Source organism: Pyrus communis, chromosome 14 (genome assembly GCF_963583255.1).
Source record: "Pyrus communis chromosome 14, drPyrComm1.1, whole genome shotgun sequence".
NCBI lineage: Eukaryota > Viridiplantae > Streptophyta > Magnoliopsida > Rosales > Rosaceae > Pyrus > Pyrus communis.
In genome coordinates this window covers 10,412,541-10,427,411 of record NC_084816.1, presented here as the reverse complement: position 1 = coordinate 10,427,411, position 14,871 = coordinate 10,412,541, and the positions used below count along the sequence as shown (strand labels likewise).

Sequence of the window (14,871 nt, the reverse complement as noted above, 5' to 3'; positions counted from 1 at the left end):
TGACTAATGGATGCTTCCGATTAGAAACAAATCAAATGACTTATGAATTTGACTGAAATAATTACATATATTTTTTATCAAAAAAAATATATATATATATATATATTGATGCAAGACAGAACCAAGGGTATTGAGAAAAGGAGAATAGATAACCTAATATTCGCTCAACCCTAAGTTCCTATGTCGTTAAAATACATAGCCGTATTATTCCAATGCATTATAGTGGTCTTCAAATTGTTTTCTTCAAGGTCTGCCTCCCGCATCATGTGTGTATATATATATATATATATATATATATATATATATATATATATATATATATATATATATATTCAATACAATTACCCTGTCGACAGTCGGATAATATTAAATACATGTAAGTATTGTAATTAATCCTATTAATTATTGGCAATTAAAATAATCAAACTTTTGTCTTCAAAGTCAAATAAAATTACTGCTGGTAAGAAAACCATTTGCAACATACGCAAGTTACAGCACTAAATCTAAGACCAATATGAACAGGCACATTTGCAAATTCCTTCTTGTTTCTTGATCAACTTAACATAATTTAGTACCTAGTTAAATATTCCCATACTGAATAGCATATACCCAAAAAATACACGGTATTTGTGCTAAGTTTACATATCTTCCATGTTGTGATCGTTATCGTTGTCTCCTTCGTAATATTCGTCGTCGCGCTGAATGTGCCTGTCTTGAGTGTGCTCTGGGAGAATATTTCATAAAATTAAGAAGTGTCATTAGCCAAATACAAATCAACATATTTTTAGTCCTAATGAGTACAGTGCATCCATGTTGGTGCATAAGGATTCAAGGAATTTTACTCACGATCCAGACGTTCATCAGGGTTCTGCTCATCTTCATCAAAGTCGGGAATATAGAAATCAGGTGGAACCTGCCATACGCAACACATTGATTCAAGTCAACTTATGCTATATACTTGGATATGGGTGTCTGCGCATGTGTTCGGTCCTACAACGATTGCATTGATCGACCTAAGTACGTAAAAACCATTTCGAGAAGTCTCATCAGTTACTAGCCATTTCAACTATTATGTCAATGCGGAAAATGTATCGTTGAATCGTGATAAATGGTATTAGAATCAGCCTATACCATCATGCGGACTCAGGGACACTGCCTGCCATCTAAAAAAGTCTGATTTATGAAGAGGATGTTAGAGATTTGACTATCGGCCCTAATGGAGACCTATTTGGTGTGAAAGTGCACACCGAGTCTCATACCAGTTGTGTTGGATCAATCTGGGTCATCTGGGAAACTCATTGGAATCACTTTTCTTTGAGTATCCTACTAATCTGCAGAGCACGTCTCAGGGCATGACAACTTATATCATGAATGCAATCTCAGTATGATATTCTGGCCATTTTCTAATCTAGAGATGGTAAAAACAATGACAAATCAATAGACTTAGCAGATTTCCCTGATTCGTGGATCTGTCACTCAAGCCTGGACAATCCTATATGTTCTAGAAAGCATGTTAGATTTATTTCGTTCTTCATGGTACTTGTAACGAGCAAACCACATTATATAAGAGCATAATTCTATCAAGATGTCACGATTAATAATTTGCACGCAGTAAAGTAAGAGGAATGGTATAAAAGTCTGACATATTATGTTGCTATACTGTTAATCTAAACAAGAAAAAAGGTGAATTCCTATTTATTTTATGTGTTAAATGCTAGATACCTGCATTGGCAGCTACTCGATTGCTTACCTCTTGCATCTGTACGCTAGGAGCATGTTGGATGCAACGCAGATTTTCCAAGACTTGTATTTTAATCGTGCTAAGATACGATTTACTATTTAGGTTCTCCTGCTTACCCAAAAGAAAGAAACAGATTTAGGCTTTTTAGAAGAATCACTGAAAATTGAAAAACTAGTAATGACGAATTTGAAGCATTTTAATATCCACCTACTACAGACTACCAACATCAGTTGTGGCAATCAAATTGGTTAAAAAAAAATTAAAAAAAAATATTCCAACTTTCTGAATAATGTAAAGGCAAAATATGAACTTTAATTAATGCCATACTATATGCCCACTTGGAATCCTCAACGAGCAGTCTGGAGAAAAATACTTGATATACTCGTTATCTGGGATCTCTGCAAATAAGATATTCGTATTCAGAGTAAAACCATGCTGGAACGGACTCCCACATGCATAGAAAAGTGACCGCTCAAACTATTAATCTGAACTAAAAAGATTTAAGAACGCTCAAATGATAAGTGGGGTTCCAGATGCAACAATAGCAGCCACGTATGCACCTTACACAAGACAATTAAAAATCTAACAATGGCAGCCAGGAAAAAAATAAATCAGAACCCGAGTCTGAGACCAACAAGAAGATAGCAAAAATAAAGAGAAAGAAAAGTGCATGCAGGTCATTGCTAACCAACAAATAGAAATGCACGCAGATATGAGAAACTTCCATGCCATGCCCATTGCTAATTACCCAAACTAATGCAACATATTAATCAAACACCTCGAACAATTAAACTACTAATTATAGGAATTTACTTGCGAGCAATCATGCATGCAGGCCACTGCTGGTTAGCGAGAAGATATGCTCACAGGAATCAGCATGGCATAGGTCATTCAACCCTCCAATGCCATGACAGTTAGAAAAGACAAGTCACATACAAAGCTGCATATCAACCCAACACAACTAAAATTATCACACATGATCTTAAATAAGAGAACTGAAATATAAAACATGGACACAACAAAAACTATCACTGAATCATAAAATGTATTGATTTATTCTAGCACAATCCTTATCAAAATCAAGATAAGCACCGTGAATGCATTCTGAAAAAAACCTTCTTGGAAGCAAATGAAAAAAGATAAGAAAGAGGGTAAACAAGTCTCAGCAATTCTCCATGGAGACGAATCTCAAGATATCATTACAGTTTCAAATTAGATATCAAAAGTTTTCTTAAATCTCAGAGTGAGGATTTTGTCAGTATTACGGGTATAAGAGTGCTTTCAAAAGTTATTTGGTATCCTTCCCAGGTGTGTATGAATACATCAACAGAAACATTAGAAATTTTACAAACTTAAAGAATGTAACTATAAAATAATCATTGTCAATTACGATACCTCCTTCCTGCAACCCCCAAAAAGGAGGGAAGAAAAAGATATATTTTTCAAAGTCTATATAAAACACATTGAATGATAAGATCTTCAGCATTCCTTTATCAAACCAAGATCATATCAGCATGGTTATCCTCCCTAGACTGGACTTTTTTCTCCTTATTACCTCATTTTAATAAAGTTCCTGTTTCCACTACACACAGTTTAAAATGAAGAGTTATTTGATAAAAGTACCATTGGGAAGTTCTGAATCAAGAAGAACCCCAGTTTCAACAGTCCAACACCGAGCAACATTCTCTTTCGTGTATCCCCCACCTCCTGTAACCTGCAGACAGAAAACATTCTCTGTACACTAGATATACGACATTGATGAAAGGCGGCCAAGGTTCAATCGGTTAAAGAGCATACCAGTAAGGGTATATTGAATTTCTTCACAAACTTAACACATTCAGCATGACCTGTAAGAAGCAAATGTCATGACAGAGTAAACTTTACCATAACATATAAGCAACCACCAAAAGCACCAGCTAGCTTGAGACCATTAATAATCAATCAAAGAAAAAACAAGGATGATGTGCTTTAAAGACAGTACAGAAGAGGAGAAAAAAGTGCTTCAATTACAATAAGATATGCACCATCAATGGAGAGATTGAAGCAGCCCAAACGGTCTCCAGCAAGAGAATCCGCTCCACACTGGAGAACTATCGCGCCTGGTAGATATGTCTCAACAACCTTAGAAATAATCTACAAAATTTAAATTTACAAGTAAGGTTTTACACTTAACAACATGAAGCCAAAACCAAAGGTAAGAATCTGGCTTTTAATTGAACCTACAGTATTGAAAAGTCTACTGAAGCTAGCGTCATCAATTCCATCTTTTAGTGGGACGTTGATGGCATAAAACTTGCCTTCTCTTTCTCCTACTTCCTGCAAAACAAATGATATTAATAAATACCATTACAATTTCAACTTACTGAAGACTAGCAAAGGGACATACAACATTTCCAGGTTTTATAACATAAAAATTTCATGCCAGATTGTCAAATAAATGAAGGCAAGACCAAACAAAAACATTGTCCAAAGCAGCAAGCATGTCAACTAGTTATTATTATGCATCTCACATATTCACATGCCTTTGTGTGTGCACAAATGTTTGTTCCTTGTGTGTGTGTATCTTTCAATTTTGTGCTTGCAGCTGATCACGTAAGTAATTCCCCGTGTTAACTGAGAAAGGAACACCGCAACAAATTAACTCATGCATTCTAATTGATTAACAATTTTCACCATGGAAAATACTATAAAAATTAAACAAAATGGTTTGAAAGGTTACCTTAACATCACCTGTTCCCGGGAAAAACAAATCCCCAAACTTATGAAAGCTAACAGTCATCACCCTGTAAATAAAAAGTCAATTGATTCAATTTGTGTTCAACAAAATTACAAAACCTACATTAAAAAACCTGGTAACTGAACAAATACTTGTAAAAAATTTCACCATTGGAGGGAAAATTCTAGTCAAATTAACTTCTAAATTTGTCTGGAATCATAGGATTGGTAACAAGACGAAAATATATAGCTATATTGAATACAATTCCTGGTGAGTAAATGACATATAGGTAACCATAAAAAAGGAAAACATCAGAAACTGAGTAAGAAACTGTATAAATCATGGTGTATGCATTAGTTAGTTAACATTGGTAATGTCTAAATTGCTAGAATGATAGAATCACATATTTCTGAACAGAGAACTAGTTAAGCTATACAACAATTCAATAATTCATTACAAGACCAAATTTCTAAATACCATATCCTTAAAATAGTATGTTAAAACTTTAATTCTATTCATCTATAAGTTTATTACATACATGAATGCAAAGTTATCTTCTCAAGCAACAATTCCAACTCTTATGATCAACACCCTTTTGAACACAACCAAATATTTAGCAAGTTAAAAATATTTACAAATAGCATCATCATTTTGCTTATATCAAACACAACCAAAATGTTCATAAACGCCTGAGGTAATTTTGCTAACAGTAAGGTAAGTTTCATTTATTTACATATAATTCAATAATCCTATTAGTTAACCAAATTTATTATAAGAACAGCTATGTACCTATCAGTAAAATAGAAAGCTTCTTCTACACCATCACCGTGATGCACATCTATGTCAATATACAATACTCGGGCATGATGTTTTAGAAGCTCCAAGATCCCCAAGACCAAGTCATTGATGTAACAAAATCCGGATGCCTCACACTTTTTGGCATGGTGTAGTCCACCAGCCCAATTGATAGCAATATCACAAAGTTTATTGTTCAACCTACGTGCAGCATCTGCAAGAAAAGTTCAATCAACGGATAGGGTAGAATAGTTGCAACCCACACTTCCGACATCAGATAACTAGAATTACCTATTGTTCCTCCAGCATAAATTTGACAAAATTCAAATAAGTTATCAAATACAGGGCAATCTTCTCCAAGATTATCTGGCATAAAGATAAACAAAAAGAATCAGTAAACCACATGAGCACATTGGAAAGAGATTGCAGGGACTGCAGTAAACCAAGTCAGAGGTTTGAACTACTCATGCAGAAAGCTAAAGAGTGGTACTCAAAGAGAAGAGTAAGTGAAATTTTATGTTGTTTTATGTTCGTCCTCAATAACAGAAAAAACCAAGAAAACTCTGACAACCATTTTGCAATAGCGACTCCAAGAACCTAATTGTGGCAGTCAATGCCACTTTCTTTCTAACAATTAAAATTTCTTGAAATTAAACTGATTAACATTGACCATTAATTAACACCAAATAAAACTTTTTTTTTTAATATTCTGGTTCACATTTAAATGAGTTACAACATTTACTAACAGAAAAAGTAACCACTAAGCTCTAAGGGTGCGTTTGTGCCCCGGACTATCTTAGACTGGACTAGCTTCAGGAGCTAAGCTAGACTGGCTTGGCTTGGACTAAGCAAGATAAGATTAGTGAAGTGTTTGGTTCAATGCCAGACTAGGCTATAGACTGATTTTGGGGCCCAAATTAATTTTTTTAATCAATTTCAATTCACATTTGTTGCTTTAAAAATGAAAATCTAAAAACTTAAAAACTAAATAAATAAAGAACCTCACATCCAGTGCAACACCACCATCTCTATCCTCTCTCCTCCAAAATTGGCGAAACTCGGATGGGAATTTGACAATTTGTTCTGAAATAGTTGATCATCGTTCTCAATCTTCATATGGGAATTGCTTTTTTGGCCATCCCACCGACCCACTCACCCATCAGAAATAGGACAGAGTTGTCAAGCTACCAGGGCAGAGCTTCAACAAGAGCTTTGAACTTTTTGATTGGAATTTCTTGACAGCGTCCAATGATGAAAAGGGGTGGGAAGTGACTAATCCTGATGGAATTTTTTGTCTGAATTTCTTGACGGATTCATCATGAACTTTTTTATCAGAATTTTTGGTGCAGCAGTGTCTCAATCAGGGTGGGGCAGGGAACGACGACGTCGAACTGACGAGCATACGACGCAGTGAAATTGCAGACAGGGAAGGGATACGGGTTTTGGTAGTCCAAGATAATCCTCCACTTCCACACAGGACTGTGTAAGACCAGTTAAGGAGGTCTGGAGTCGGAGTGGTCCCAAGCTAAGCTCATTAATTGTTAATCCTTACCTCACCACACATGGGACAGTAGTTCTACTTAAGCTAGTCCTAGTTAAGGAGGTGCAACAAACACACCCTAAAAGTTTTAAAATGATGCAGAACTTAATATTGTAGTTCAATGACTTATTAAAAAGTAAAACTTAGCATGCCAGAAAAAAGAAATACAGTCAAAGAACACCTATTAATCTTGACTCTAACCACTTCTGCTCAGCCATGCCTATCAGGAAGTTCCGAAAATCCCTACCTTAGCTAGTTGATCATGATTTCTTTCTTTTAGTATCCTGTAAGTGAAGTGAACACCACTTTCTCGTGATAAATTTTTCTATTACACCTATGCCAGCACATCTTAACCAACTGTTGTATGTTCAGGCTCATAACAAAGAACACCAAAGCACAAATTAACAATATACACACAGCAATGCCACAAACAGTCATACATCTTGCCATTTCATTCGAGAACAAGTGCTGGGTGTCGGGCGTAATCCTGTGCAGAAACTCAACATAGTCAGCTGAATGGAATTGCGCAAGCTCCACCGGATACGCCTTATGCGGCCGCTGGGGAATACCAGAATAAACAACACAAAGATTAATGCTTGAAGTCAACACTTGCACACCCAATGACACAAAAAATTGAACAAACTTACAAGTATTGGATACTTACATAAATTTCCATCTTTTTGTGGAGATCATAGGAGAGGACGAGATGATGGGTCATACATAGCCGGTGCGGTTTCATGGGGTGGTTCGGCCCAAAGTAGACGCTACCCACATCCCCTGCAGATACCCATTGTTGTTATCAAACTAAATTTCTCAAATGTTTCACAATCCTAGAAAACCCAAAAGGGATTAAGAGAGAGAGATTTGTGGGAGTAAGGGATTAGGATAGGAGGGAGGAGAGAGAGTGTGTACCGTCGTAAAAATAGGCGATTTTATCCTTTGAAGGCATCTTTTCTGCAGAAACCGGATGAGGAACCGCCGGGCAGAGGTAGCTAGTGAGGTTGCGCCCTGGCCACAGCTCGAAGGAAGAAAAGGGGGAGAAGGTGAAAATGCTCTTTTTTTATTCTAGTACTGGATAACCACCCGGTTTAGGAATTTTTTTTCCTGGCTTATATTTTTTATTTAGTTAAATGTGAATAACTGTAGTCAGTATTACGGTTTGAATCATATTATTGCTAGTTTATTATAAGGTTAAGTCATTCGCCTCCTATCAATTACAATCTAATTGTATTCATTTTCTCTTGCAAGTGAGAAGTTTCGATATTTACACTTAATTTCCCCAATCTTTTAAGCATTCAAATACCTACCTAGTGTTTCAAAAATTGGATGTTCATTGGATACCGATGAGTAACTACCATTAATTGATGATGCTATTATATTAAGTGACGGGCTAGACAAATACTTAAGTTTATTTTCACTAACAAGTCATTTACACAGTTTTAAATTCACAACCTCTAAGCGAAGTTAAACTTTAAATTTGTTTAGCTTAAAAGGAGTGAAAATTTACTATGATAATTATTTAGGTCATCACTTCACGTTGATGGTCTAATACATGTTCAATTTTTTAATGATACGTAACTATTGAAATATTTTAAAATGTTTGGACCAATTTAGAATTACTCCAAATATTTGAGAGTAATGCTCGCACTTAAAAAATTCTGGAATCTTCTCTCCCTGTGATAGACCTTCCCTCTTCTTGAGGGCGATTCTCACCCTTTCGTGTGAGAGTGGTTCTCAATCGTGTTCAAGTTCGTTGCTGCCGATCCTAGCTGTTGCCGGGATCGGTGGGTGTTCTTTTGTTTTTGCCTTTGTCTCCTTCTTTTCTCCCCTTCGCTACTTTTTCCCCTGGTTCCTAGTTTGATTTACCCTCTTCTCATCCCATTGGTGTATCTCCTCTTCCTTCCTCTAATTTCCGATCTTTAGTCAAGTTTCGCCGCATTATGCGGCTTGTCGAGTCGGTGAGTTCTGATATGGTGCCTCCACTGGGTCGGGTGTTCCAAACACCATCACTTTCTCTTTGCTGTCTGCCTTAGATGGTAGTGTTGCTCGTGGATTTCCACGCACTTCTTTCACTTTGTTGTAGGTTCTTTGTTATCTGTGGCCGTTCTTGAACGGAAGATTGGAATTGGTTGATGGGATTGTTGAGGCGAGGTTCTGTTGGGGAATGGGATTTGTGCGGATCAACATGCATTATTGTTGTTGCAGTGGTTGCAGCGAACCCTCGGTTGTTTTCTTGGGTCCCAACGTTTGGTTGGGCTTTTTTGGTTTGTTTGGAAGGTCCCATTTTACTTTGTGTACATGTATTGGACCTTTGTTGTAAGTTTATTTTGTTTGAAATAAATGTTTCACCATATTTTGGCACGATGTTTTTATCAAAAACATGCTAATAAAACTTGAGAAGATAATTCACTCAATTCACTTGAAAAATTGACTCAACAATATATATATATATATATATATATTGACTTGATCATCTAGGACCTAGAAAACAAAGGTTACTTGATCATCCATATCATTGTGGGAGCATGATTTTCCAAAGCCAAAGTAAGGTGGGTAGAAACACGAATACCTCATAATTCCGATCATGGATTGAATAGTTTTCGTCACAAAGATGCACATATGGATCAGCGATACAATCATCATTCTGTTCGGAGAGAAGTTCGTCAACTTCGTTGAGATTGACCATGTTTGTCTCAAGATACACAAACCTAATTTGGTATGGAATCAGTCAGTTTTTCTATGTTCTTGGAGTTCCTACAATATACGGATTGGAGTGCGCCAAAAATAATTACACTTTTAAGAAAATGCAATATCTACTCCTAAATAACTTCTAGAATTCTTACGGTTTAATAAGGATTCTATATCGTAAAAGACTCCATCTTGACTGGTATAAGTACATCATTCTAGAATTCATCTCTGTAAATGATAAAATTTCACTTGGTCTCTTGTCTACTACTTAACTCTAATATAAAAGTTGGGATGTGATATCCACACATCCTTTTTACTTCATACACACCTTCTTAATTTGCGTCCGTCGGATCAACTGAATTAAAGAAGATCAAAAGACAAAAATTAATAATTAGTATGTGAGAAGTAAAAAGGGGTGTGCGAGCACACCCCTAAAAGTTAACGGGTTAAACAGGGACAGGTGTCAAAAGTAGACGGAAGTCGCAGGCTGGGCAGAGGTAATCCGGGGACAGCAGATCTGGACTCCAATATAACCGAAGAGGAGTATACCCCACCCCAATCGGACTAGAAGTTTCCGCATCATTTTCCACTTCTTACATCTTTTTATCGCTCGCAGTTTCGCCAGCTTTCCGAAACCTGATTGGTCTCCACCTCTAGTCTCTCCCAATTTCGCGTAAGATTTCCTCCACCCAATCTCCAATTTCCGATTCAAATATTCCAACACCCACAAATCTCGTCTGCTTAAACACTTAGATGTAGGGTTAGGTTTTGTTGCCTTTGAATTCCTTTTCTAATTATTTTGTTTTGATTAATCGTTATCTTTGATATTTGATCGCTATGTTTATGTTTATTGACCCGATTACGTATTGCCCATTTAGGATTTCCATTTTTTTTTTTTGTTGGAGGGGTGAATTTTTTAAATGATTTCGTTGATTCAATCATGATGTGGGTTTTCAATCATGGATTCAATGTTTCATGAATATTGGGTTTAGGGCAAATGATTGATACTGTCGGTTGATAATTTGACCGTTGAGAAAGATTTATGTTTTAGGGTTTGGAATTGAGCGGGAAGTGCAGTTTGTAGAATTTCAGTGTGCAGGCTACTGCTTTGATGCTTTTATGATTTATGTATAGGGAAAGGGGCTAAAATCTTCAGTTTTCCAGTATGTGGACTAAGAGATGGGATAAGATAGTGTAATTGAAATTGTGAATGCCTCAGGCATAGAACCTGAAATTTCATAAATGATCAATTCAGTTTTCCAGTATGTGGGCTGACGGGGATTTATTAGCTTCCTTGGTATGATCCCTGCTGGCGTGGTATTGTTTTTGACATTAGAGCATTGCTTTGCTGAGATGTTCTATGTTGAACTATTGTTCCTGAGTTCTATTGGGGGTAGTGGTTACAGTTCCAATTGGTCGTCTTATATAATATAGTCCAGGTTGTTTGTGGTTTTAACTCATTTGAAGTGATTGTATGGTAGACAAGTATTGTTGTCGCCAATGCGTGTATATAAGTTCTGGTTGTTAGTCTGCAGAATCATTTTTTAGTTAAACCTCCAACATTAGAAGAAGCTAACTGCTGGTTTTCGGCAGATTTTGTTTGTTGATTAAGTCCGTTATGACCATAATTACCAAATTTGGTAAACTGCCCCTAAACCATTTTTCTTTTCAATGGACTATGGAAGGATTAGTGTCTGGTCTAATGGGTCTCTAGAAATTGAGTCCCTGTGCTACCCTATCAGGTTTATGGTGCTTATTCACGGGATATTTGGGTGGTGCATTTTTGTTGGAACCTTTACCTATAGAACAATGAGGTTTTTCTGCTTTTGGAGAAATTTAGTTTTTGGATATTACTTTCATAGAACGACCTTTTAATAATGTCTGTAATACAGGATGTCAGAACCACCCTTCCGACCACGCGAGAAGCTCTATGAGAAGCAAAAGATGTTCCAAAGCATCCACAAGCACACATACCTGAAGGGACCGTATGATAAGATTACCTCTGTTGCCATTCCAGCTGCTTTAGCTGCTACTTCATTGTTCCTTATTGTGAGTTTCTAATTACTTCACTTCTTCTAAGACTTTGTAAGCCTTTTATATTGAAAAAAAAAAAAAAACCGTTTTTTCCCTTGTTCCTGTTGCAATCTAATTGCGATGTTCGATGGCGTTTTCTCCAGGCACGAGGGATCTACAACTTGTCGCATGGGATTGGAAAGAAGGAAGATGCAGCATAGGAATCCCAGTCTCTGGTAGTGTTGAATGTTTTTGGTTTGTGTGCTCAAATAGTTGCTTAGTAGCAGGTTCTCTACTTCCATTGAAAGGGGGAGCTTTCTCTTTTGAAATTTCTGTTAATGGGGTTTCCTGATTGATAAAGTACCGCACTCGTTTCGTGTTTGAAATTTCTGTTAATGGGGTTTTCTGTTTGATAAACTTCCTTCATGGCTAATCCTTCTTGAACCTTCCCACCTGCACTAAAATTTGTTATTTAACATCAATTTCTTCTTTCGGACATACCTATCAGTGAATCTGAAAACTTATCTAATCGAATTCAATTCTTGATACCAGACGAGAGTATTGACTTTTATAATGTGACTCAACCAAAACGGAAGAGTCAATTGTAATGATTGCCCATCTTGAAGGTTCTAAAAAACGTTAGCCGCTAGTCAGGCGGTCGGTTGGGATCTAGCATCTAGGCGATTAGGCGGGGTTTAGCGGACTAGACGGATTTGATTAAATTTATTATATAACATATCATTAAGTGCTTGCTTACACTAAAAAATAAAAACTATACTTGTATTGAGAATTTAGGACAGTTAAAATGTAAAATTTAAGTCATATTGCCATCACACAAATGCAACAAAAAAAATAAGTAAAACCAAAAACTAAATTTGAAAATTCACTAATTAAGCAGGTTATTTAGAAAAACTTTAAACTTGATTAAAAAAGTTAAAAATGATGGAACCGCTTAGCCCGCCTAACCAGCATAGGCGGCCACTTAGCCCTTACCCGATTTGTCTTCGCGTTTCCTAAATCGCATTGGTCCTCACTGTCTAGTGTCCAAGTGGCATCTAGACTGATTTTTAGAACATTTTCGTTAAAATGAACAGTATCAGGAGCTTTACGTTAAAGTTATCTAAAGCAATAAGGAAGACTAATAAAAAGGGTTTAAAAACTTTGAGTTTTAATGATAAGGACAAAATAAAAGGTAAAGTAAATAGTAACATGATTGATTTTTTAGTGTAAAAATGTGGTTTTTCGTTAAAATGAACAGTACCATGAGCTTTTCGTTAAAGTTCCCTAAACAATTTGAGGGATAAAATGCAATCAAATCTTCAACATCACGTGTCATTGTATGAGTTGAGACAATTGGAATCCAAAAAATGATGTGATGACAAAGTGGCAAAAGAAAATACAAAAGAAGTATCTGGATTTCCATATTTTTGAGTTGAGCCTAATCAGGAACATGAAAATTTCCCTGTTTATGGACAATTCTAATATTGTAACCATTATTATATCGTCATGAGCTATATATGTCGATCGTTTAGTTCAGACGAAGACGCTCCTCAGCAAGAAAGGAGTATATATCTTAACACTTAAGTTGGGTGATCATGGCGACTCAGAGCACCGCACCCGAGCTATCTGTCAGGTCAGACCCCTCTCTCTCAAACGAGAGAATTTTCAATGTAGTTTAGGATGATCAACCCGGTATACATTCTTTTGCTTAATTTGGATTTTAAATCTTAGTACACTTTCGAACACTCTAATGCTTAAGCACGTTCAATCACAAAGACTCGTCACCAAAAGAGGCCTACAAAAGAAATGTATAAATTGAATTAATATCCCAATTAATCACCAATAACCCCAAAATAAAAAGCAAAAATAAAGATTAATTTTTACCACGTTCACATCAATATCATGAGTAAACACGAAATCTTCAACTTGAGTAGTAGAGTTTGAATTTGCTTCAATAAATTAAAATTAAAATTAGGTTAGGTAAATTAATAAGTCACGCGCGCGCGCGCACACATATATCTGACTCCACAACGGGTTTCGAGCACACATGAGAGCGCCCACTGTGCTTGAAAGAAGTCGACTACTGGGCTGGTAATCCTACCACCAGTGTTAAATGCAGACTGAAGCTACTTTCTATACAGAAATGGCCAGAATGTCTCGCACTATCTAATAGGATATTAAATCCCATTTGTCTTCCCCCACACAATAACCAGACGATATAAAGCAAAGCATATTTGAAGAGTTGACATTCATGCCATGCTAAACACATTGACAGGTTTGTCATCCAAATGATGTTGAGCGTACCGATACCAGAAACTCATGGGAGAAAGACGAAGATTGAAGACAAACCATCATCATCACATAACACAACATGGAAAATGGAGAAGAATGAAACATAATCTCGACTACATGCCTGGAGCTTGCTCGAAATGAAGGGCTTACTAAGGATGCTTGGGAATTTCCAATTTAGGGTTCGGCGACATTTCCATTCCCATTGGAGCTAACGGGCAGCTTAGGGTTTTTCCATCAGAGTAGTTCACTTCAAACTCAGGAAATTTTACAGCTGACATTGCAGGAACTATGATTTTATTTGCCACAGAATCTACACACAGAAACTAAGATTAAAATCCAAATTAAGCAAAAGAATGTATACCGGGTTGATCATCCTAAACTCAAAAATAAACTATGGATGCAAAAACACATTTAAAAAGTAACAAATTTTCACGGGATAATAGTAGTGCTTCCTTATCTTCCCACGATGCATCTTAAGCTCTGACATATCAGCAAAATACCCCTATTCAACTCATCTGCACTGCCCTAAAGTACATGATCAACAATGCATTAGTATCGATACATTGTCCCCCAAAAATTGAAAAAAAAAAAAAAATACAAAGTGGTACAAAATCAAATGGGGTTTCCCCAATTTCCATTAAGAATGCTGGGTTTTGGCTTGAAAATAAATAAAAATTGCACATTTGAATCGGCGAGAATGAATTAAGAGATGGGGTACGTACCTTGTAAATGAAATTGCTCCTCTTCATTGTATTTAAATTATTGAATTTTCACATGAACATGCTATGACAATATAGATGCTTTGAAAACATATCATCACTTTACATGTTTCTATAAATGACGATAACGTAGAGGGTACCGGAATGTAGTCATTTATTTGTAAACAAACCACGACAGAAACACGAAAAAAAGGATAATCGAACAGCTAATGAATATGTAACGGAGCGAGATATAATCTAACAATTCGCTTCCGTTGTTCGAAATCACACACAACGCTATATGAGCCAGTAATCCCCTAGAACTAGAAATAGAAGCCATAGTTTTAGGCTTTAGTCACAGAGGTGCAACCATCAGCACATTCAACGA

At 36.4% G+C, this 14,871-nt stretch overlaps 2 protein-coding genes across 4 annotated transcripts; one reads left to right on the top strand and one right to left on the bottom strand.

Annotated features, from left to right (window-relative positions):
- Positions 1-362: 362 nt before the first annotated feature.
- On the bottom strand, positions 363-7,846 carry LOC137715404 (histone deacetylase 9-like). The gene is made up of 14 exons (XM_068454725.1): positions 7,705-7,846; positions 7,457-7,569; positions 7,233-7,350; positions 5,544-5,618; positions 5,247-5,466; positions 4,461-4,524; positions 3,965-4,057; positions 3,766-3,874; positions 3,539-3,588; positions 3,365-3,455; positions 2,069-2,139; positions 1,751-1,849; positions 847-913; positions 363-724 (listed from the first exon to the last, which is right to left on the bottom strand). The coding sequence occupies exons 1-14, from the start codon at positions 7,739-7,741 to the stop codon at positions 639-641; spliced, it is 1,293 nt and encodes a 430-aa protein (XP_068310826.1). The 5' UTR covers positions 7,742-7,846; the 3' UTR covers positions 363-638.
- Positions 7,847-10,034: 2,188 nt separating this feature from the next.
- Positions 10,035-11,926, top strand: LOC137715795 (uncharacterized). Of its 3 annotated transcripts, none has more exons than XM_068455143.1 (3): positions 10,035-10,153; positions 11,373-11,529; positions 11,658-11,926. In XM_068455143.1, exons 2-3 carry the CDS (start codon positions 11,374-11,376, stop codon positions 11,712-11,714), a joined length of 213 nt encoding a protein of 70 aa, XP_068311244.1. In that variant the 5' UTR covers positions 10,035-10,153; position 11,373; the 3' UTR covers positions 11,715-11,926. The 3 variants fall into 3 exon arrangements, with proteins under 3 accessions (XP_068311244.1, XP_068311243.1, XP_068311242.1); XM_068455142.1 differs by having other exon boundaries at positions 10,151-10,235; XM_068455141.1 differs by lacking the exon at positions 10,035-10,153 and adding an exon at positions 10,681-11,294.
- Positions 11,927-14,871: the final 2,945 nt, after the last annotated feature.